This window comes from Engystomops pustulosus, chromosome 5, assembly GCF_040894005.1.
Source record: "Engystomops pustulosus chromosome 5, aEngPut4.maternal, whole genome shotgun sequence".
Taxonomy (NCBI): Eukaryota; Metazoa; Chordata; class Amphibia; order Anura; family Leptodactylidae; genus Engystomops; species Engystomops pustulosus.
This window is the reverse complement of record NC_092415.1, coordinates 128296123-128320671: the sequence shown is the minus strand read 5'-3', so window position 1 is coordinate 128320671 and position 24549 is coordinate 128296123. Positions and strand designations below refer to the sequence as shown.

Genomic DNA, 24549 nt, shown 5'->3' with positions numbered 1-24549 from the left:
AACTACACGGACAAGCCGCACAGATGGCACACACAAAAAATAATGCGCACTAAACTACACGGACAAGCCGCACAGATAGCACACAAAAAAAATAATGCGCACTAAACTACACGGACAAGCCGCACAGATAGCACACAAAAAAAAAAGATAATGCACACCAAGCCACACGGATGGCACACACAAAAAGTAGCTATGTACGGGTACACCTACGGCGTTCTGGAAAAAAATATTACCAGGCACCGAAAAAAAACCTATGTGCACCGCGCAAAAAGGCGCTACAAATGCACCTAGCTTGCCCTAAGACAAACTAACTACCGCTAAGATTGCTAAAGATTCTGTGCAGCGCTATTCACACGGCGCACTGAAAAGTGCGTCCAGTGCAGAACAACGCTAACACAGCGCACTGAAAAGTGCGTTTGGGTTCAGAAGGGACAGACAGGGAAAAACGGAAGACACGTGGGATCACACAAGGCGATCACACAGGGAACACACAGGACACAGGAAAAAACAGATAGGATGGGAATTTGTAGGGAACAATAGGGATCAGATAAGGATCAGAACACTATTTATAGTGTAAAAGTGTATTTTGGTGCACACAGTAACGCTCTTTCCTCTCTCCAGCGATACCAAACCAAAATGGTGCCGCTGGAGGAAGAGGAAAGTGCTAAAAGCACGTTTTTTAGCCTAAAATCGCTGTAATTGGCCAGTCAGGTTTGACTGGCCAATCACGGCGATCGGCGGGCGGGACCAATTTGATTGGTCGGGTGACGGAGACAGGAACTCCTCCTGCCTCTGTCACCCAAATTTCAGCCCGATGTCACCACGTCTCGCGACGTGGTGACAATTCTAAAATAGTATGCGCTCGCGCAGTAGCTGTACTGCGCTGAGCGCCAATAGTGGGAAGCTGCGCAGTAGAGCTACGGCGCGGAGCGCTAAGGGGTTAAAGCATTTTTTAAGGGTATTCATTATTTTTGCTTAATTTTTTCTGTGTTTTTTTTTTTTTATCACCATGTGGGTCCAATAACGTTCTGTTTTATTATACAGATTGTTATGGACACTATACCAAAAATATTTGTATTTTTTATGATATATTAAGTGTTTGCATGGGAATGGGTTATTTTAGGAGCTTATATTTGATTTAATGTTTTAAACTTTTTTTGTTTATTTTATACAAACTTGGACTTACGCCAGTCAAAGTCAAAGACACTGCACTACAATTCTTTACAGCCTTTAGTTTACAGTCAGACACGGAAGGTGTGGCAGAAGGCAATTTGGCAGATTCCAGGGCTGCCCTTAAGAGGATCGGATTCCCTGGTTAGGGGCACAGGGGATTCAGGGTGGGAGAGGAGCTTCTCACAGCTCACAAGGTATCATAAAATAAATATATTGACTATAAATAAAATATCTGAAGATAAATTTTAAAAGGGAAAACATAAACCAATGTTCAAGTTATTAACCCACTTCTACCCAGATCAGAGAGCACACTTGCTCTCCAATTTTCATTTATTGAGTGATGATTTTTTTACAAAATGGTGGGAGAGAATGAACATTTGAGACTCTTCTCCTAATCTGGCTACAAATTAACACTGCAACCAATAAATTTTTCCAAAAAGTTGTATGTAACAAGTAAAACACACTATCCCTCCGGCATTTATACCTACATTATGGCACTCATTCAAATTCTTATGAACTGTGGGAGGTTCCATTATCTAATACAATGGTGCGCATATTACACCCATCTAAAAGTGACTTCTGTTAACCATTGCATAAGGAAGTGTAAAATATAATATCTGTGTGAAGCCCAGTGCTATTATTTGCAGAAATAGATTTGTTGCACCCTGCAGATTTAACGTTTTATATTGGTGAATATTCACATGTAGGGTATTTATGAACTCCTCACATCTTGTTGTTCTTTACAAGAGTAGTCTGGATTTATTTCAGTTGAAATTTGTAATTTTTATGTATTTTCTGAATTTTATCACAGTTTGCTGCAAGTTGCCGGAAGTTGGTTTTGTATTAATTTATCGATACATGGTAGGCTGTGTTTTATTTTTATATTTTTATTATTTTTTTTATATATTCTTTATATATTATTTTAATATATTGTTATTATTTATACTTCTGGACTGCAACCAAATATTTTGGATTTTGTTTTAGCATTTTAAATGCTTGTTGATGTTGTATTTTGTGATAAATCAATCTCCTCACTAAATATTATGTGTGTGTGTAAACCTCTGCTATGAAGTGTGTTTTGTATAAAAATGTCAAGACAAATACCAGGTTGTCTGCTTTCAAATATATACTGTAGGTCTAAAGGGGGGACCAGTTTCTTTTAAACTGCTTTTCTTTTATAATTATATCATATGAACATATAACTATGCAGTATCTATGAACTGTACACACATTTTTGAAAAAATTATTTTCTATTTATGGCAAAAATTTTTCCAAAATTTACACTTTTAATCAAAATAAGCATTAAGATACGTCTATTAAACCTTTAAGGATCCAGCGTTTTTTCGATCATTTTTTTGCTTCCCACCTTCAAAATCCATAACTTTCTCATTTTTCCGTGTACAGAGCTGTGTAAGAGCCAATTTTCTGCATACAAATCTTACTTCTAAGTAAAGTTGTTTATTATTCCATGCTGTGTACTGGGAAGCTAGAAAAAAAAAATTCTAAATGTGGCGAAATTGTGAAAAAAAATGCATTTGTGTCACCTTCTCAGTTTGTGACTTTCCCTGTGCAAATGATACATTATTTTATTCTTTGATTCGGTATAAAATTTGTATAGGTTTTATTGTGTTTTACATATTTGAAAAAAATAATATATAAATCTGTAAATCTTTGTTTTGGTTTCGCCACTTTCTGATGCTAATAACTTTTTCATACTTCGGTATACAGAGCTGTGCAAGACATCTATGTTTGCAAGAACAGCTGATGTTTACATGGCTACCATCTTGAGGACTGTGCAACCTTTTGATCCCTTTTCATTTAATTTTTTTAATGCGATGCAATATTTTTGCTAAACTTGGACATATGATTGCCTTTTTCCCATTGTGGGGTTTCCCGCCGTGAATAACAGTTTTAATATTTTGATAGATCAGGCATTTTGGGAGGCGGCGATACAAAACATGATTGTGATTTTTACATTTTACTTAGTTTTATATTACCGCTCCCCATCACTGACCTAGAGTACAAGTACCATGGGGGCCTAAAAATATAGTAGCAAAATAAAAAGGAAAAGAAACTACGGTAGTTCTAGGGAAAGGGTTTTTAAATAAAATTTTGACCTTTTTTCATTTTTTTTTACCATTTTATTATACCTCTAGGGTACTTTAACCCTAGACAGACTGGTCGTTCCTAACATATAACATTTTTTACACCATTTTGGCGTTTCTACACGATTCATTACATTAAGCCACTAGCACATGGTAACAAATCTGCAGAAACCATGCAGCCCCGGCTCTTACAAAGACCCACGGCTGTCCCAGCAACTGACCGTCGCTCCCCGATGAAGTCACAGGGAGTGGCGATGCAAACAAGATGTTAGTGTCCACACTTTTTTTTTTTGGAATGGAGATTAAATTGACCATGTTGTAACAAATAAAAGGACAAATCATGAAATTTACAGTGGTTACAACTTTGGAACGCTTTATCATATCCAGGTGATTTTGAGAAAGTTTACTTATGACAGAGTGCACTTCATGTTCGTTAAAAACTTTGTTTTTGTTTTTTTTGCTTTTTTTTAAAAATGCAAAACTTATACTTGGCGAAAATTTGGAAAAATAATAATTTTTTTTACTTTTCCGACAGTTCTAAAACTAAAATGGCGCACATCAAGCGCCGAGAGTGAAGTTAGATTACACAGTACCTTTGATGGAAAAAAGTGTGTTCGTATTCCACGCTCTCACTCAGCTTTCCTCCGGTCTTGGGCGAGGAAAACCGAACGTGCATTTTTAAATTACTAAAGAGGCCTTATTTTAACTTTTGTTTGTGAGTATATTGAATAAATGTTTCAACTTAATTACCCAAAAAGTTGTCTGCACTATCGCGTGTTATCTTCTCTTCCTTTTGACGAGTGAACCGGAGTGACCGCGAAATTTGTGGAACACACCACACGGTGGCAGCAGTTCCTGGTCGGAGGATTTTACCCACGCACCGGTAACAAACAACGATCCAGAGTTTTCGTCCAGCAAGACCGGAGGAAAGCTGAGTGAGAGCGTGGAATATGAACACACCTTTTTCCATCAAGAAAGGTACTGTGTAATCTAACTTCACTCTCGGCGCTAATAGAGAGCGGGCAAGGACGTTGATGCGGTGAACAATATATCTTTTTCTTCGGTTGAATTTTTAGGTGTTTTGGACTTTCTCACCTGTGTTCCCCTGCGCCGCCCCCCCTCCCCCCTTATCGAATGTTTTTTCTTTTACATAATAGGTTAAGGTTTGAGCTTTTGTGAAATTTTTGTTATAAAACTAAAATAAACTTAAAAGCTAATTTACTGGATGTCTGCTTTATGTTGGCATGATCTTTTAGGCATCCTCTCATTTTTGTACGATACAGTGAGGCTTAGAACTTTAGCTGTGTTTATTAACATTTTTATTAAAAGTCACACTTTGAAGAGACCACACTTCGAGAGGCACCATTATACTACATCTCTCAATGTATTTAAAACAACTTTTATGACATTTGTAAGCCCTTTAAGCGCTCTACAGTGGTTAAAACAAAATGGAGGTGAAATTTTAAAATTGTCATTTTTTTGGCTAAATGAATGTCTGTCGTTTTGAAAAGTTGATAAAAAATAACCAAAACACTCAACAAAGTTTGCCCATACCCATACTTGATGGAAAACTGCTGTATGGATACACACCATGGCATTGCTGAGGAGCGCCATTCAGAGCATATTTGCATTTTCACTTTTTAAAGGAAAGACTATCTTTATTTTTTGGGAGAAATTTGAACATTCATTTTTGGGAGATGAGAAGTACTTTACAAATACTACATTTTAGGAAATATTTAGCTTACTGATGAGATTCCATTTACTCTAAATGTGTGCATGTAAAGAAAATCAATTCTTTTTTCATATTTTTATCAAATCCATGGGGATAGTTGCCAAATTCCACCTACACAATGCGGTCATGCTCGAATGGAGGAATATTTGATCCTGGGTGAGTGTCAGCGAGATATTTCTGGCACCGGCTCTGTGCAGCATTTTTCTGCCCTGCATCGGGAAAGAGGTTAAATAGATACAGTAGAATGTTTAAGCCTCATTAAAAACCAAAGGACCCGACAGTACACCACTTTGATGTGTTGTTCATTTGCTTATAAGCAGGTTTTAACCACACATGTAAAAACAATACAAGCATTTTAATAATCGTTTAAAATTTTATTAAAACCTTTGACATAAGAGGTCTGTAACATTTTCCAAAAAATACTTGCATTGCTTTAGTTTGTTTTCTACTTAAAAGTAACTGGTCACCGGATTTCCAACAATAAAAACAAACAATGACAGCTTCCCATAGAACTATACTAACTCTTGCCCGCACTGCATTTTTTTGTAATAACTGAAATTATAGTACCTATCCACAGAAAATTAACTTTATAAGCCTAGCATCCTGTGAGAAGGCTAAACGAGTCCCAAGGACGTGTGTTATGCATGACACGCGAGAGGCAGTGTGTCTTTCAGGTCCTATATCCTGGTATCTCCCTCATCCCCCCCACCCCCTTCGGCTAATGTCATCCTCTGCTCTGCTGAAGGGAGTGGGAAAGAGGGACATGCTGGGATACACGAGCTGAGAGCCACACTGCCATACATAAAAGAACATACGCCCTTGGGACTCGCTACTCAAATCGTACAGGGTGCCAGGTAGGCTTTTAAAGTTAATTTTCTGGGGATAAGAACTATGCATTTTTTTTGCTCAAACTGCGTGGGTAAGAGTTAATATATTTTTATGAGAACATGGCATTAGGAATGTTAGTGAAAATCTGGTGACGGGTCCCTTTAAACTATGTTAACACTTATCCCAATGCTAGAAGCCTATTTACAAGACACAAGTAGACATTTCTACTAAGGTTAAACTTTTGAAATTATACACACATTTTGATAAAAGTATGTTAACACAAATAGACACTTTACAAGTTTTAAAAATTGCTTATGGAAATGTTATTGTGGAATGATTTCTGTGCACCACTGACTAGCTTAGCAAAGAAATATTAACTAGAATGTACATAACTTTTTTTTTAAAGAAACAAATACAAAGTTTGTACCACATAAACATGTTAAGGAAAATAAATTTTAAACCAATAAACTTGTATTTATTTACAGAATATACCTTGGGCTTTTAACCAAAGTACAGAAAAATGTTTGGCATGTATTTCCAGAACAATGGCTTTCACAAATTTAAAGCACAAAACAATCTTGTAAAACCAGGATGACTAAACATCTAAACCTGTATAAATTTGTCAGCAGTACGTGTTTACAATCAGTCTGTTTTTTAAATATGAATATTTTCTATGTAAAAGACAGTATTCTATAAAAAGTTGGCTCAAAATTTATTTGTCTAGGGTCTACAATGCATTCAGTTTTTAGAGGGCACAACAGTATATATATACACAAGGTAAAAATTTAGCATTTGTATGTAAATTTGTCCACAAGTAGGCCAAAGGATCTATTTTATGAAAGATAGCTAGTGCGCCACTGTAGCAGAGTGTCTTTCCTATTTAGAAAGTTCTTTACCAATATAATATCTAGGACACAGCGAGTCTGAAAAAGGAGATAAATTGGTGTGCATGGTTGGTCCCCAAGTTTAAACAAATAATGAAATGGCACTTAAATGATTTTTTTTTACAAAGATATTAGTATAAACATTGCATTCTACTAATGCTAGTTATAATAAAACTATAATACTTGTAGTCTAAACAAAGATGAGAAATGCAATAACTGTGCAGTTACATTTATTTCACTCTGGGCAGTTCTGTAAACAACAGTAATCTGTAACTGTTGGCACCAAAACAATGTATTTGAAAAGTAGGTTTATTTAAAAAAAAAAAAAAAATCATGTTGCCATAATCTGAAATAAGCGTTGTTTACTATATGTGGATGGAAGTGGCGGTACTTACTAGGTTTATCAACGAGTCAGCATTTGAGGGAAATCATTCTTTAAAACATGATAAAAACTGGAGAGCTATGTAATCATACCCTGGGTTTGTGGTTAGTCACGTCCCTCCACTTGGGACTGCTGTAGTTTTCAATGAAAAGGATGCTACAGCACAGCACTCAGAGTGCAGCCACTGTACCTGGAGATGCTATAATCTAGAAAATTAAACTATTTTTCGGGAAAAAAAAAAAAAAAAAAAGTCTAAAAACTTACAAAAATCAAAACACATTTTGTACCGCCACACCTGTACCAAGCCAAGCTACATAACTATAGTATCCTGTATGGCAAAAAAAAGAAAATTTCAAAAAAGGTATGACGGATTGAAGGGCAGGTTATTTAAACAAATAAAACCCTTCTATGAATTTGTTATCTCTGTATGCGTAGCAAACTAGAGAAAAAAACTATTTTTTAAGTTAAATAACATAAAAGGAAGAACTAGCCTTCTTTTTTTACATATACTGTATACAGCAGGATATATGAAACCAAAACTGTGTAATCAAAAGCTACATTTCTTCCCAAAAAACCAAGACCCCGTACAATTGTAGTGATAGAAAAATGACAAAAAAGATAGATACAGCTTGTAAAAGTATTTGACAAACAGAAAAATTACCGGGGAATTAACATGGAAAATGGATATACGGTCTTATTGTACTACTAACATTGTATTTACAAAAAAGAAATGTGTTAATGCAATGTTAACATGTGTTTACATTTGCTTTTAAAAAAATGTGGTGTTAACAGCAATGTAATTAGGAAAATCACATATCCTCAGCTGTTGTTTAGGGTTTAAAAACACAATGTATATATGCCACATGTGAACTCAAAGACCGCTCAAAACTGCTGCATGTTCCTATTCAAGTGAAAGTGCTTTTCTAAACCAAATCACTATTTTGGGCTAGGGACACATGTTAAAGAATAGCTGTCAAAACACAGTTTGAGCTCTCTCCCCTGCCGCAGCAAGATTTAAATCTTTGCACTACAAATATTAACCGATGTGCCCTTGGTATGAGATAGGAATAAGGAAATATAACGTTTTATTAACACATCTTACTCAATAAGCCATTTTTTCCCCCTTCCACAATATTTAGTCCACACAACAAATTTTATAAATATGCTAACTTCCACAAGCAATAAATCACTCAAAAAAGGTTGACTGCAATGCATTTCCAGAATTGATGTTAGACCAAAAAAAAAAAAAAAAAAGAAAACAAGTGGAAACAAAAACTTGTTAATGTGAGCAATGTTTTAAAATAACTTTGTTGTCACATGTAGAAAAGCAGCTATTTGTAAATAGCAAATTAGTAAGTAATTACATGCAAGAGTTACATTTTCTAAGGTTTCGTAGAAATAAACTTCTTTCTAAACATTAGTCATGTAATAGAGTATAAAGTATAAACTGCTCCAGCAAGGCACCAAAATATTTATATATAAAAGACATCCTTCAATCCTATGGTTGATAACTAACATGAAAAACAATATGACAATTCTTAAAGTCAACTTCTATTACTACATACTTTTATAGAGTGACCTATTTAATTTTAAGGGATCCAGGTTTCCTGATGTATCTGCAAGGACAGGGGAGCATCACCTTTTACCCACTTTTATTCACCCCATACACTGTATAAATAAAGTACAATAATGGTGCTGCAAATATACTTTTTAATTAAGCTACACATGGGAAGAATTTATCAAGGTTTAACCGATAGGACTGATTTTTATAGAATTCATATTTGACTTAAGTATTGGTGTATTAAAATAGCAAAGGAAAGTTGGTAATGTGGCTCTACACTTCTATCAGATGTCCTGTAAACCACAAATAAATCAGGAAAAGGAGGCTAAAAAAAATATATATTTTTTTTCCAACATTCAGCTCTATGAGAAGATAGGAGCATCCAGTGACTAAAAAGGAGATAGAATATTGAGACCACTGTGCCCCTTTTAAGGTAGAGGTATCTTTTGAGTTTTAGAACTTAGGGTGCAGCTTTGAATCTAATCCTTTGTTGGGCTGCTCTGCAGTTCATGATCCATGTTTTCAGGGGAGAATCACCCCTTTCCTGTGATCAAGGAGTCAGACGCAGCAGCCAGTACCTTGAAATCAAGTGGATCATGCAATATAATCACAGGTTGGACATACAGTAAGTTACTAACCTTCATTACGGCTATTGTGTTACTATTGGCATTGTCCATTAAACACAATCAAAGTGTAGCTCCTTTCATGCAGCAGTGTGAAAAGAGGTCTATACTTGAAGACTCTCACTCTTCAATAACAACTTAGTATTATACAAAAAAATCAGGACCATCCGAAGTATATTTGCAAAATAGTCATTTATATTCTTCAAATGCAGTAAAATATCAAATACATTAGTACATCACCAGTCTTCTGCACACTGCACTCTCGGCTACACTGAGCCCATGAACGTACTAGTTGTGCTGTGACGTTTCTGAGGTAAGCAGTACAACAACTAGTACATTCAAGAGAGTGCAGTGTGAACTTTAAACAATGGACAATTTCTTTCCAGGAAAAAGAAGACTGGTGATGTACTAATGAATTGATATTTTACTTCCTTTCAAGAATATAAATGAATATTTTGCAAATATACTTCGGATGATCTTGATTGTTTATATAATACTACTGGCATTGTGACATCTCTGCTAAGCAATCCCACACAATCACCAGACTGGCTCCCCTCTACACCATTCTTTATACATATTGTCAGTGTGAGGGTACTCCAACAGTACACCAGTGAAGGCACAATATTACCTCAGCACACCCGTCCTGCTTAGCACTTATATTTTAAAAATAAAAATGCTCCAGAACTTTCATTAAATGGAGAATACAACTGACACACCAAATGCTAACCTCTGTCCAAAAAAAATGTGTTATGTGACTCAAAAAAAACAGGAACTAGCCTTCCTCCAGGTGATTTTTGTTAACAAGGCTACCGTATATAATGCAGTTGCATGACATTCTTCTATACTGGGTTTCAATACCGTACTGTATTCAACAAATTAAAGAATTTAAATCATTTAGCATCAACATTCAGGTTCTAGTATCCTGCCCTGAAAAGGCCAGAAGTGGTTTCGTTAGCTGAAATGTACTGGCATAGTAAACTAAATTATACAATGTCTGTCATCATTTGTTATCAGAAATGATTTGGTTTTTATAAAATATTTATTTTCCTAACAAACACTCATTTTGTCTTTGCGTAAAATGCAAAGCATATTGTTGCATAAGATCTTAGGTTATGTGGTTAAAATAACAATATATGTATACTTAATGTTGTGCGTGGCACTTACCAGTAATACTATAAATATTTGAAGACATGTAGTATAGTATTGTATAAAAAAAACGATTTGCATAATATCCCCACAACATAAAGAACAGCACAATTTTGAAAGGCTTCCAAAATGTCTAGGAAACATAGTAGAAGGAAAAGTTGATTGAACCAGGAATAGTAAACATTCAGACAATATTTTTAACATTATAAAAATGTCTGAAGATTTGAAGGACAAAAAAAAAAAAAAAAAAAGGAAAAACCAGCTGTTCAACTGTACCATGAGATATATATAATTACACATTTACAAAAATTCCTGGGAAGATGGCAATCAAAGCATACACAGTTCTTGTATGCAATGGGTTGCAGGCTAATCCTATGACATTTCAGAAAGGCAGCATTGTTAGACTGTTCCCTCCAGATCAGGCAAACAGACTGTGCATGACAATGGATTACATTTTAATGCCTTCTTGCTGGCTCAGTTGTGATAATGTTTTCTTGATCCGCAAAGCCGTGAGTCTTGCAGCGCCATTAGCATACCAACATTCTCGCATTATTTTGGCCATCACACGTAAAGCCTGGTAAAGGAGGAAATTAACAATGTCAAAAAAATGGGACAATAAAGATAAAACATTATAATCTCACTTTATTTTGATGGTGGTACAGAAGTGAGTAATGCTGTTAACAGACAGCAAGGGATATTAGCATACATGAATGACCAGATAAAGTTACCCCCGTAGGCGGAATTACTTTGTTGCTGAACATATACCAATTTTGGCCTGGAAAAACCCCATTAAAGGCACAGTTAAACGCATGCAATTGTTTACCGATCGCATGTGTTTCACAGCAAACATGTATGGCATGAGGCACGCCCCCATTGCACTAGCGCTTATAAACAGCATATGACCGTAAATGCACTATTAAAAGGCTATTTATCTTTTACATACTGTTGCCTACGACAGATAACCTAGGCAGACACACAAAAACATGCTTAATGGGCATCTACCACTAGCATGAAGGACTGTAAGAAAATGAGCCTTAGGGGCTCCAGGCTCTGTAGTCGTTAATGGAGCGTGGAGTTCCTCAGGCTCATTTGCATACAGTCCTTCATCCTGGTGGTAGATTTCCTTTAACTATCCACAAATGTGCACATTTTAATAAAGTTTTCATGGCCACAGTTGATTTGTGCACTTGCTTTACACATGCTATAATCATCTTCCCAACAGGTCGGGTGTGTTCACACGTTCAGTTTTCAAAATGCAGTTTTTGAAGCCAAAAGCAGGGGTGAATAATAATTGTGAGAACATATCATTGAAAGAAGCTGCTCCTTCTCTTTTTACACTCCACTCCTGATTTGGACATCAAAAGCTGCATCTGAAAAACTGAATTTGTGAATTCAATCTCTTGGCACAGCTCTGCATTAACATGTAAATCAGTAATTAGGTATGTTGAGATGTGGGTTCATCTAGCTGTTATAAACAGTCATCACTCAGGCTTCTCGACAAAAAAGGCTCATAATTATTTGAGGAAAAATAAACAGAATCTAGACAGCGACAAAATGCTGGGGACAGGTTATAGTCCACATAGCCTAGTCAGCTCACACACTCTAAACTAGAGGAACTCTATGTATGCACTCGGGTTTATTAATCTCTTAACGACTTCCATTTTGCACCTTCCTGACACGGGCCATTAAAAAAAAAAATATTACATGTGTCATAAGTGGTCATAACTTTGGAACGCTGTAACATATCCAAATGATTTTGATATTGTTTTTTCACGACACATTGTTGAGAAACTTAAGCAATATGTTTCGTATTTATGAAATGGAAATTTGATAAAAATTTTGAAAGAAAAAAAACCAAACATGTTTTCAAACACCCTTTTCTTTTTTAGGCCGTTAGGAGGCTTATAAAACTTTAGGTGTGATTTTTCCAAATTTCCACGAAAATCATCAAAACCTATTTTTGGAGGCATCAATTTTGTTAGAAGTGACTTTATTAGACCTATATGATAGAAGCCCCCCACAAATGACACCATTTTAGAAACTGCACCCCTAAAAATATTCAAAACAACCTTTGAGAAGTTTGTTAATCCTATGAGCATTTTCCAAAGGTGAAAAATAAATGAAAGTGAAATTACAGATACATAATTTTATTTAACAATATATTCATTCAACACTAAAATTTGCACCGTCACAATGGGTTAAAAAGGAAAATGCTTTTTACAATGTTTAGTGCAATTCCTCCTGAGTATGAGCCCATTTTGTCACTGTACCCTGCTGTATGAGCAGTTGAAAGGGAAAAAGTGATGTTTGGTTTTTTGAGGATAAATATGGCTGCAAAAGTTTTCATGTGTCAGGATACATTTAGAGAGCCCTAATGGTACCAAAACAGAGGAAAACCCCAACAAGAGACACCATTTTGGAAAGTACACCCTTTGGAGAATTTAGCAAGGTGTAATTTGTGTTTTTGTACCAACAGGTGTTTGATTCAATTAGGCCCCAAAGAGGAAAAGAGAAAATTTTTGCTAAAAAGTCACTTTAACCCCCAATTGGAAACTATCCCTTAAAATATGTAAAACCATTTCTCTCAAGTGTAGAATTGCCCCACATATGCATGTAAAATGTTGTATGGGTGCACAGTAGAGGGAAAGAGGGATGTTTGCCTTTTAGAAGCCAAATTTGACAGAAACCCTTTACATGTGTCAGGATGCATTCAGAGAGCCCTAGTGGTACCACAACAGAAGATAACCTGAAAAGTGACCCTCATTTTTGGAGACACCCCTTGGAGAATTAAGCAAGGTGTAATATATGGTGTAGTGTAATACATGTGGTGAAATAAGCATTCTGAACATAGAGGTGGTTTCCAAATATGATGTGCAATGGATGCTAAATATGGAATTACAATTATTTCTGGAAAGTTTGGTACCCATTATGTGACACCCAGTTTGTGCCGCTGTGAAATATCAGCTCTCTGATTAGGAAGCCATGTTTCCCAATGTGAGAAAGACCCAACATGTGATACTAAACGCTAGCCAGAAAAAACAGCAGGGCTCCAGAATGATAAAGCACTTGGGATATAAATAAATATTAATAAAGAAAGAAAGAAATTGGAGAATTATTAAGGATGTGCTAACAAATGCTTGGAGGGGAAAAAGAAAACCTAAATAAAAAAAAAAACATAAAACCAACAAGTGACCTTAGTTAGCAAACTAAATAGCGCATGAAATAAATCGATGGGTATAGTGATCAATTTGACCCAACAATTGTAAGAATAATTCATTTTAACGAAAACTCACAAAAAAAAAAATTGGACAGAATTGTGAATGCGTTGCATATAAGGAGGTGGAATATACCAGGGGACCAACTGAAATGTTTACTCTCCACAGTTCTCGCAGGTCTCTTAGTAGTATGTAGTGTCCATCATAACTTCTCTTTTGAAACAGACTCAATTCTGAGCCCTTCCTTTAGAAGCAGCAAAATTCACTGTGAAAATGCTCTCCTGGCAAAACACGGGGGACATCTAAGTAAGAGGTACTGGTGCCCTGTCCTTCTTGTCCAAATATTAGTTCCCTAATATCCGCCTCTTGAAAATGGAGAAATGATACGGCAGGACCTGCACATTGGAACAGCTTGCAAGAGTTGTACAGCATCATCTGTACAATGTTCATGGCCAGCGTTTTTGTACCATATCATCGGTTTCAGTAGGGCGCTGTGCGGCTTCAGAACCTGAGCTGACAGATCAAACCCAACCATGTATTTATTGTAAGCCAGGATGCCGTCTGGCTTGGGAGGAGGGGGGGCAGAAGTGGTGGTACCTCATACAGGGGTGAGGGTGCTGTAGTCCCCATGAATTGTGGTCAGAACAAGGACATTGATTTTGTCCTTCTACTTGACCAACACCATGTTCTGATTGCAGAGTACCTTGATGTCCCCCCTTTCTAAGTGGCTGCCTAACAAGGGATCCAGGAGATCTCTATGGTTTTTGCGTACAGTGCCGCACACTATAGAACCTCTGGAACTGAGGGATTGGAATATGGGAACACTGGGATAAAAGCTATCCACATAAAAGTGGGAACCCTTAACCAGCAGTGGATGCACAGAACGGTAAGAGCTCTCTGGGAGATGGCATGATGCCACCAGATATGGCTCCTTCCACTGATGATTGGTGCTGTTCTAGACAAATATTGCTGCTTTTGGCTGGTCCAGATCGACCAGCCAGTAGCGGCAAACATGGACAGAGGAGAGCAGCAAAACCCCTCTGGACTGCGAGGCAAAATTGATGGCTGTATGGAACAGCCGCCACCTTGCCCTGATTACAGGCGGTCCCCTACTTAAGAACACTCGACTTCCATACGACCCCTAGTTACAAACGGACCTCTGGATATTGACAATTTATTGTGCTTTAGTCCTAGGCTACAATGATAAGCTGTAACAGTTATCACAGGTGTCTGTAATGAAGCTTTAGTGTTAATCCTGATTCTTATGACAACCCAACATTTTTAAAACCCTATTGTCAGAGACCAAAAAAGTTCTGGCTGGGATTACAATGATAAAATATACAGTTCCGACTTACACACAAATTCAACTTAAGAACATACCTACAGACCCTATCTTGTATGTAACCTGGGGACTGCCTGTACTGTGTCTACAGACATGGTGAACAGTATTACTGACGTCATAAAATTGTAAAATTACAGTAAAAATTGCTGCTATTGGCTGGCCTGCATTGATTTTGGAATATCTAATATCTAATCTCTGCGTTTAGAACGTCCAGTTGTTCCTGGGTTACTGCTGGAAGGGTAATTGCGTTTAGGTATTCTATCGCTTTATCATCTGTGTTCGGATCTGAGTCAGAGTAAAGCGTCTCATAAAAGGTCTGAAACACCTTAACAATGGCTGAAGGGTCTGTATGTACTGTTCCCAACTGATCTTGTATACGATATATGTGTGCTGTCTTCCTCTGTCCTTTTGCCAAGTTTGCTAAGAGCCGCCCTGATTTGTTTCCAAACTTAAACAATGCTGCCTCAAAAAGTCCTCTATGAAATTGTTCTCTGTGCTCTAAGGCCCTATCATGGACTTTTCTGGCTTCCTTCCAGATCTCTAAATTTTGTTCAATTTAAGTAGGCTGTATAGGCTACTTGTATCTCCTGACTAGTAAGCTTATATTTTTCCCTTGCCTTCTTTTTCAGTCTCCCCACATATGCCATAATTTTCCCTCTAATAGCCATTTTGGCCGAGTCCCAATAAAGTGCCGGTGAGGTTTGTGAAGTCGAGCATTCAAATTCATACTCAGTCCACCATCCCTTTAATTGTTGAACAAATTGATCATCCTTGACTAAATATGTGGGGAAACGCCAAACATAGTCATCTCCTTTCATGTGGTTTTCCGCTATTGCCATGGTTATTGGAGAGTGATCCGATATTATTAATTGTTCAATATTTGTTTCCACTATTTTGTGGAGTATCGGCTCGCTCACCAATATATAATCTATGCGCGACCACGTGTGGTGCACCTCGGAGTGAAATGTATATTCCCTTCCATCAGGGTGCAGGTGTCTCCATGCATCTATCAAGTTATGGTCCGTTGTTGTCATGTGTAAGTCCGTCAATGTCTCAGTCCCTACCTGCGTGAGTGTAGTTGATCGGTCTAGGTGGTATTGGATGACTTGGTTGAAGTCACCTGCTACTATCTTACATGGGAACGCATCTTTAGCCAGCAAGTTTCCCAATTTCTTGAAAAAAGGTCGCTGGTCATGATTCGGCGCATATACATTATATAGGCTCATGTCCCTCGCGGGGGTGTCAAGATTAACTTGCAATATGCGTCCTTCCTCATCAGATATATGAGAAAGAACTTTAATTCTTGCGTTCTTATTAATCAATAAGAGGACTCCTCTTCTACTAGAGCTTGCCGCTCCCAATGCAACGGCAACCCAGTATTTTTGCATGAGTTTCACATCTTTGTGCTCTAAGTGTGATTCTTGTAACAAAGCTATGTCAGCTTTCAGCTTTTTTAGATGTCTCAGGACCAGTGACCTTTTTTGTGGGGTACGTAGTCCCCTTACGTTCCATGAAACTAACTTAATGATTTGTTACCTAGGTTATGCTCTAAGGGTAGCACCACATATTACATTTATCTTTACGTTAAACCTTGTGTATCTACCTGAGGAATGCACCATAAAAACTCTTAACATAACGTTTTTCTTTAGAAGATTTTTACATAACAAAATGACATTTAAATCATTATGCTTCCCACAACGTACAGTATTAGGGAAAAATCTCATTAGTGACTTCCTCTTCTTCCAGCACGTGCGGAGCCTACAACACACCGCCCTATTTTCGCACACATGTTTACATTCTGCCAAATTATTCAGGTATTTTCAATGGGAGGCTATATCTTATTTGTCTTAATATGAACAATATCACTCAAAACGAACCATTTGCAAAAGTCATCACTCGTCATTAGTTTACTCACTGCGATACATATAACCTGTAAGGGTTTCAATTAATGCAATTTTCCATTTTGCTTCCATTTTAATTGCGTTTTGATTTAGAGGATTGCGCATCTCCATGTCCCTGTTTGTAAGTGGAGCTGTTCGGTTCTGTATTCGCTGCCCTTCTATTTTGGGTCAGTGTCTCTCCTGATTCTCTCCAGGCTTGTAATTCCTTGATCGTCTCCTCTGCCTCCTTTGGATCCTCAAAAGTGCGAGTAGATCCATCCGGATGTGTAACTTTTAACAATGCCGGGTAGATGAGCTGTAATCTCCATTTACGTTTAAACAGTTCCGTGCATAAGCCACTAAACGCTCGCCTTTTTCTGGTAAGCTCTGCAGAATAATCAGAAAATATCAATATCTTGCTCCCTTCTATTTCGAGCTGGTCTTTTCTCCTTCTGTACGCCCTCAATATTTGTTCCTTGTTTGCATAGCCTGTTTGCAATGGCCTGCCTGGGGCGTTCACCCATCCCTGATGACTGCGTAGATGGGGAACGTGCTGGTCTCGGCGGGCCTATCCTGTGCGCTCTTTCCACTGGGAAATTTTCACCTATGCCCAACAATCTTGGCAACGTGTCAGAAAACACCTTATTCAGTGCAAGTCCCGTTATCGTCTCAGGCAAACCTACTAAGCGCAGGTTGCTGCGCCTTGACCTATTTTCCAGGTCATCTAATTTTTCAGATATTTTTCTATTGTCAGCAGCAAGCAGCTTTACTCTTGCCATTACTCCGGCTGTATCATCTTCCATTGAAGAAATCCGCTGCTCTGCTCCCTCTATCCTGTTTGCATTGGTTTTTATATCATTTTGCAAGGTTCTCAGAGACTCTGCTATGGTGGATGATATCGCCTCTTGTAGTGTGGGGCCCATTCTACGCAACACTTCTTTAGCCAGTTTCTTGTAGTTTATGTGTGGCTGCTGGCTGGATGTGGTGCTGGTGTCCGACTCACCCCCATCCTCCTCTGTCTGTTCCCCACGTTCCCCCCTGTTCGGCGCAATCTTGGCCATGCGGCTTTCTCTTATACCTCCGTCCCCGCTTTGTTTATGGTGTTGCTATGCAGCCACCGCCTCTCGCGTTCTGCCCTGCGGCTTACCGGGTCAGCGAGCCTTTCTTTCCGGCTCTTATCTTGCGTATGGGGGGCGGGGCGATCACTTGCGGGCTATGTGCTGCGGAGCTCCGCTATCCCCTGTCTTCACATGCTGGAGCCGGAAGTCCTCTGCTCTACTATTATATATATTACATATAGCGTAAATGGATACAGTATATACTGACCACAGTCACTGATATTCTGTGGTGAGATGTCAGTGTGTACTGAAGCCATTGCTCATTAACATATCAAAAGGCTTTGAACAGTAAGAAGCCACCATGAACCAGGTGTGAGATTACCTGCACACTACTGGGGTCTATCCTGACAGGGTCTTAGGGTGGAGTTATAGGCGGTGGGCAGGGACTACACATAGGGATATTTAAGGTGGAAAAACCAGAAATCAGGCTCTCTTGCTTCAAGGCCCCCCACCTGGATGAACAGCACTTAACAGCATATATTGTGTGTGCTTTCTGTGTATGTATATAACTTTATAAGAGTAATTCTAACATAGTACTTATTATAATATAGTAGACTTTATACGTGTACCTATAGATATTCCAGGTGTTATGTGTTTTACTCTCTCTCTCATATATATATATATATATATATATATATATATATATATATATATATATATATATATATATATATATATATATATATATACACACACATAGCTAAGTGTTTACAGTGAGTGTGTATATTTTAGTGTAACTACATGTACAACCTATAGCCGTATCCCATTCACACGTGGATCAGTTCCCTGCATGTGTATTGGAGGAGTAGATATATAGATGCTATTGTGCATGAGTCTCTATATGTACATGTATATGGTCAGGTACTGGATGTGACTCCTGCTTCAGGATATATCCAGGAGCTACCGCAGTGTTAGAATATATTGTATATACGTACACATTACTGGGGGCCAGGAAAAGAGGTTTGTGTGTAGTTGTGTTCTCTATGTATTTTGTATTGTATTTTATGTAGTTACTTTGTCACATGTATGATGTTAGTAAAGTCTTTTTGTATATAAGTATCTGCGAGGGTTGTATGTTATTCCTGTGATATATGAAGGACTGGAGTAGGTGCTTATGTAAATAGCACAGACTAAGGGGCTGGACAGAACCACTGAAGCCTAGAGAAACTGAGCAAAAACCCAATCCCCCAACTCCCCTTTACCAGCCATCATTAACATCCGGGATCATGCCCCGATCTGAACAGTGTTGGCAAGTCACTTCCCCCCTTCTATGACAACGCGCGCCAAGAAGGGGTTTATTGGCTATCCAATCTCGATTCATTTTTTGGCAATTTGGACAAATAAGGGCTTAAATTTTGCAAGACGAGATGCACTGTAAAAAAAAAAAAAAACCTTCATTCTAGTGGGTCTTTATGTGTGGAGAAAAATAAAATCAATTCTTGTTTCTGATTTTTAGCAATTTTATTGAAGAAAAATGAGAATAGATCCACGTCAATAGACCCTTACACGCCGTGGTCATGTAGGACTGCGGCGTGTAAGGTATTAACACCCGTGGTCAGACGAACCTCTCGTCGCGGGTGTTACAGACAGTTGGCAGCTGCAATATGCAACTTTCACCCGTTCTGTAAGGTGCCAGCTCCGAATGTGATCCAGCACCTACCACGCATCGCAAAAGTACGATGGGCGTCGTTAATCCACGCCATACTATTACAGTGCACGTTGAGAAGGGGTTGGCCACTCTTTAACATAAATTGCCTATGTGCCTTCATTCATCATCCCTGATACTTGATTTATTGCTGCCCGTAGACGCTCTGTTTACATGTCAATGCAGAGTGCACAAAGATCCTACACTGGTAAATAGGATGGACCTGCAGCAGGAGATGACGAATCCTGCTACTCCCCCTCCCATCTCCCTGTGTGTGTCAGTGAGATGGACTGAGAGGAAAAAAAAGACACACTGGAGGCCGCCATGACAGACATATTGAAGGACTGAGAAACAGGAAGTTGTGTGGAGATGCAAAGTGCAACATGTGGATAACATGGAAAGGCTGAGGTACTCACAGGAGGCAAAGAAACAGCTAAATGTACATGCACAGATCTGTGTAATGGAACAGATTTATTAAAAAGAAGCCAGCCTGTTTAAGACTGTAGGAGTTTGGGAATAGTTGGGTATTTAAAGGGATACACCTCTGGGTTGCAACTTTCGGGACAATTATCATGCATAAAATATATTATATACATAAATAATACATTACAACAGTGTATATCTTTCTTTAAAATTAAAAAAAGAGTATACCATCTACACAAGAAACTAATTAATGAAGGAACCCATACACATATAGTTTGACTGCAGCTATGCAGAAACTGGCATTAAAGGAAACCTACCATTTAGAATGGTAGGGGTAAGCTGTAAGTACCGAGCACCAGCTCAGGGTGAGCTGGTGCCGGTACTTACTTTCGTTAGTGTTATAAACCGCGGTATCACGGTTTTAACACTTTTTAAACTTTAGAGCAGAAGGGGCTTCGGCGCTGCGCACGACCGTGCGCGCACAACATCTACGCTATTTCCTATGTAGGCGCGCGCACGATCGTGCGCACGCAGCGCCTTCTGCGCTAAAGTTTAAAAAGTGTTAAAACCGCGATACTGCAGTTTATAACACTAACAAAAGTAAGTACCGGCACCAGCTCACCCTGAGCTGGTGCTCGGTACTTACAGCTTACCCCTGCCATTATAACTGGTAGGTTTCCTTTAACCTCTTCATGCTCTGCGCAGAGGTGCGAAGGCTGTATGAAAAGGGCTCATGGGGTGAGCCCTCTTCATACAGAGGTGGGTTATTTTACTATTATTAATTTCTATAGTACCATTATTTCCAAGGTGCTGTACAGGGCTCATATACATTACATTAAGACAAAAACAAAAGCAAGTACAAAACGCAGCAGAGACAAAGGTTTGCTGGCCAGCAGAAGGAGAAAATTAGAGAAAGATACAAGAACACAAAACAGAACTAGTTCACCATCAACTCAAAGGTAATTATGCAATATTCACAATGGCTACTCAAGACTTACTATATATATAGGCCCGTGAACAATTCATCCATAATAACCTGGTGACATGCACACAAATGTGAAGTAGGGAGACATATCTGTAATGACCACTGTTTTGCTGTAACGGTCTTTTTAGTTGTAAGGCCCCCGGCACACGAATGTCATTGGCCAGTGGAAACAGACCCATTTGCATGTCATTCCTGAGACATAAGCACAGTGAATATGATGCAAGGAGTGATGGCTGAACAGCAGCAGTAGCACTTACAACCATTATAGTGTCAGTATCATGTTTGGGTGGCAGACAGGGAATCCTTTACATTATATTTCACTATAATGCACAGAACACCTTTCCAGTGCACAGTGCTCTTTCTGTGCGATCTGACCTGCCCATAGGTCCGTTTCCATAGGCCATGCATTGTGTGCAGGTGACCTAAGAGTACATCAAGTATGATTTCGTGTGTACTTACCTCACAGCTCTGCCATCGGTTTGGAATGTTCGGCCTCAGTTTCTGCTCACAAACCACTTTCCTCATCTCTTCAACTGATGGGTCGGATGGAACAAGGTCATAATAAGGTAACTGATAATCTTCATGGATTCCTATACAATATAAAGCAGAATATTATGAGAAAAAAAAAAAAAAACAAAAAAAAAAAACTAAAATGTATAAATATGGATACGATTTTCCACAGCTTTTGAAAAAGTATCATACAAGGATTCTTCTATTGTTTCCATATGACAATGCTTTTACTCTTGACTTATTTTATTTGTATGTGTCCCCCATAATTTTAAATTGATGCTGAATGTGATTGCACTATATAAAGATTACATGTTTGAAAAAAAAATAATAATTCAAGAGCCGTTTTTGTTATTCCATCTTAATCTTTTTATTTTGTTTTGGCATACCGATTACAAAAATGATCTCTGTTTAGTCATAGGACATTCCATTTCCTGACAATGTGGTAACTATGTAAAATGACGCAAGACTGGGAAATATACTAATTTTTCATGAAAATAATATTTTAACTCAAATAAGCTCATTAACACTCACTAAATTGATTCTGCACGATCTAACAGTGCAGCTGTCAGACTATGCAGAATGCATAGGCTGGCTGTGTTATATGCTGCAATACATTAGTATTGCAGTATATTACAATGAACAAGTGAACACTTATTCATGTCCCACAAAATAAAACTGTAAAAAAAAAAAAAAAAGTTGCGATTAAAATGGAAAAAAAAAAAAAAAAAAAAAAAAAAAAAAAAGAATAGAAGTCTGCTATAGTCCCATCTGATGCCATAATAAAATAAAACAAAGTAAAAATCACCAAAAAAAAACACAACAAATTGGGCATCACAATGTCTGTAACAACCCATACAATAAAAGCCAAAAAAAAGAAATTATGAATTTTTTTTACATCTGACCTAAATACATCTGAAAAATAAGCTCTAAAACAGTTCTGTAAACAAAAGTTTATAAATCTTATGTCCATTGTTACACTGCGTTGCAAAAACAAGCAAATTTCTCACAAAATAAGTTCTATCGTTATAATTGTGATGGCCCATAGAATAAAGAGAACACATTATTTTTATGGTACGGTGAACGTTTGGGGGGAAAAAAAAAATGATAAAAACCATAAACAAGAATTAATAATTGATTTTAACCACCACCAAGAAGGAGTTAACAAAATCTTATTATTAACTACTGAACCCCCGGAAATGGATGTACCTGAAAAGTGGATCTCATCCACCAAAAAAATAAACAAACATTCTATTGCCTGAAAAGTGTGACAATGCAGATCTGCTCTGAATGGCACTCCTTCTGTTCTATGCCCGGCCGTGTGCCCATACAGCAGATTACCAACACATATGGGGCATCCTCATACGCGGGAGAAATTGGGTCTAAAACTTTGTGGAGTTTTTCGTCATTTAATACTTTGTGACGGTTTAATTTTTGGCCAAAACTAATATACAGGCTGTCCCCGGGTTACATACAAGATAGGTTCTGTAGGTTTGTCCTGAAGTTGAGTTTGTATGCAAGTCGGAACCGTATACCTTATTATTGTAACCCCAGTCAAAATTTTTTTGGTCTCGGTGACAACTGGATTTTAAAAATGTTAGATTGTCATCAGAACCAGGATTAACAATAAAGCTTCATTACAGACACCTGTGATAACTGTTAAAGCTGTTTATTGAAGCCTAGGACTAAAGTACAGTAAATTACCAAAATCCAGAGGTCCGTTTGTAACTAGGGGTCGTATGGAAGTTAGGTGTTCTAAAGTAGGGGACCGCCTACATCGTCTTTAAAAATTACCATATATTCCGGCGTATAAGACGACTTTTGAAGACAGAAAAATCTTCTGTCTAGTCTGGGGTCGTCTTATACGCCGGTAACTTTCAGAAATTGACATGCGGGGATACTCTGGGGGTGTTAATAAGCTGCCGTGGCCGTATCCCTGCCATGTGGGAGTTAATATAGGGTAGAGGGAGTTAAAATACGGCGGCGGCAGGTCCAGACAGTCACAGCGCAGGGTTTCTGTGCTGACAGCTTTCACTTGTCACAGAAGCGCTGCGCTGTGTCCGGAGCTGGAAAGTTCGCATCGCTTGTGTGACAAGTGAAGGCTATTGGCACAGAAGCCCTGCACTGTGTCCGGACTTCACTACCCAGTACGGTATAATCATAATAGCTGTCACTAAGGCTGTACGCTGTCACAGGAGAAGCGCTGCTCCAATTGACAACACAGCAACAGTGAAGGGTTAAGAGAGCCGCGGCCGCATCCCCAGGCCCTGAAGACATCAGCCCTCCACACAGCGCCGATATCAGCTCACCCTTGTATCTCCTTTTCTGCATTTTAGATCTTGCTTCTGAGGATGCACGTGCTACTGTTTATGAGGCAGAGGGGAGGTGCGGTATTAGGCTACAAGAAAAGTCTTCCCTGATGTCATGGAGACAGGCAGGGTTAGGCAGACTAATGAGAGCAGGTTTTGTATGCAACAACCAGCCATTGGCTGGAACATTATATGCCATGATTGGCTGGTTTTTGTATACTGTATTCCACATGCAATACAGCACTAGTACTAAGCAAAGTACGGTACAATACAGTATAAAATGTTTAACTGTAAAACCCCTGCCATGGCTTCATCATCAAGAAGAAAGAAATATGATGCCAGTTTCAAACTTAAGGTTGTAAACTTAGATAACAACTGTGCTGCTGCAAGACAATATGGTGTAACAGAAAAGATGGTTCGGGACTGGAGAGCAAATGAAATATTAAAAAGTATGCCAAGGGGGAAGTGTGCATTAAGAAAAGGCCCCCCACATTGGCCAGAACTAGAAAAACATGTAGCAGATATGGTCACTGAACATCGTCAAAGTGGTTACGTGGTAACACGAAATGCAACACGTTTGTTTGCATTTAAGTGGTGTGGGGAATTGCTCTGGTAGTTGACAGGTAGCAGTGCAGGAAGCAGTGACACACGCAGGTTTAAAAGTCCAACTTAAGTGTTTATTCACACTTGC

At 38.3% G+C, this 24549-nt stretch overlaps 1 protein-coding gene across 2 annotated transcripts in view; it reads right to left on the bottom strand.

Annotated features, from left to right (window-relative positions):
• Nucleotides 1–4580: 4580 nt before the first annotated feature.
• Nucleotides 4581–24549, bottom strand: part of LOC140133187 (TGF-beta receptor type-1-like) — a 113451-nt gene continuing 93482 nt past the window's right edge. For both annotated transcript variants that reach the window (XM_072153003.1, XM_072153002.1), the window contains 3 exons: nt 21502–21632; nt 10887–11008; nt 4581–5219 (listed from right to left, as the gene is read on the bottom strand). In XM_072153003.1, coding sequence (XP_072009104.1) covers nt 5174–5219; nt 10887–11008; nt 21502–21632 — 299 coding nt within the window. In that variant the 3' untranslated portion in view covers nt 4581–5173. The remainder of the gene's footprint in view (nt 5220–10886; nt 11009–21501; nt 21633–24549) is intronic.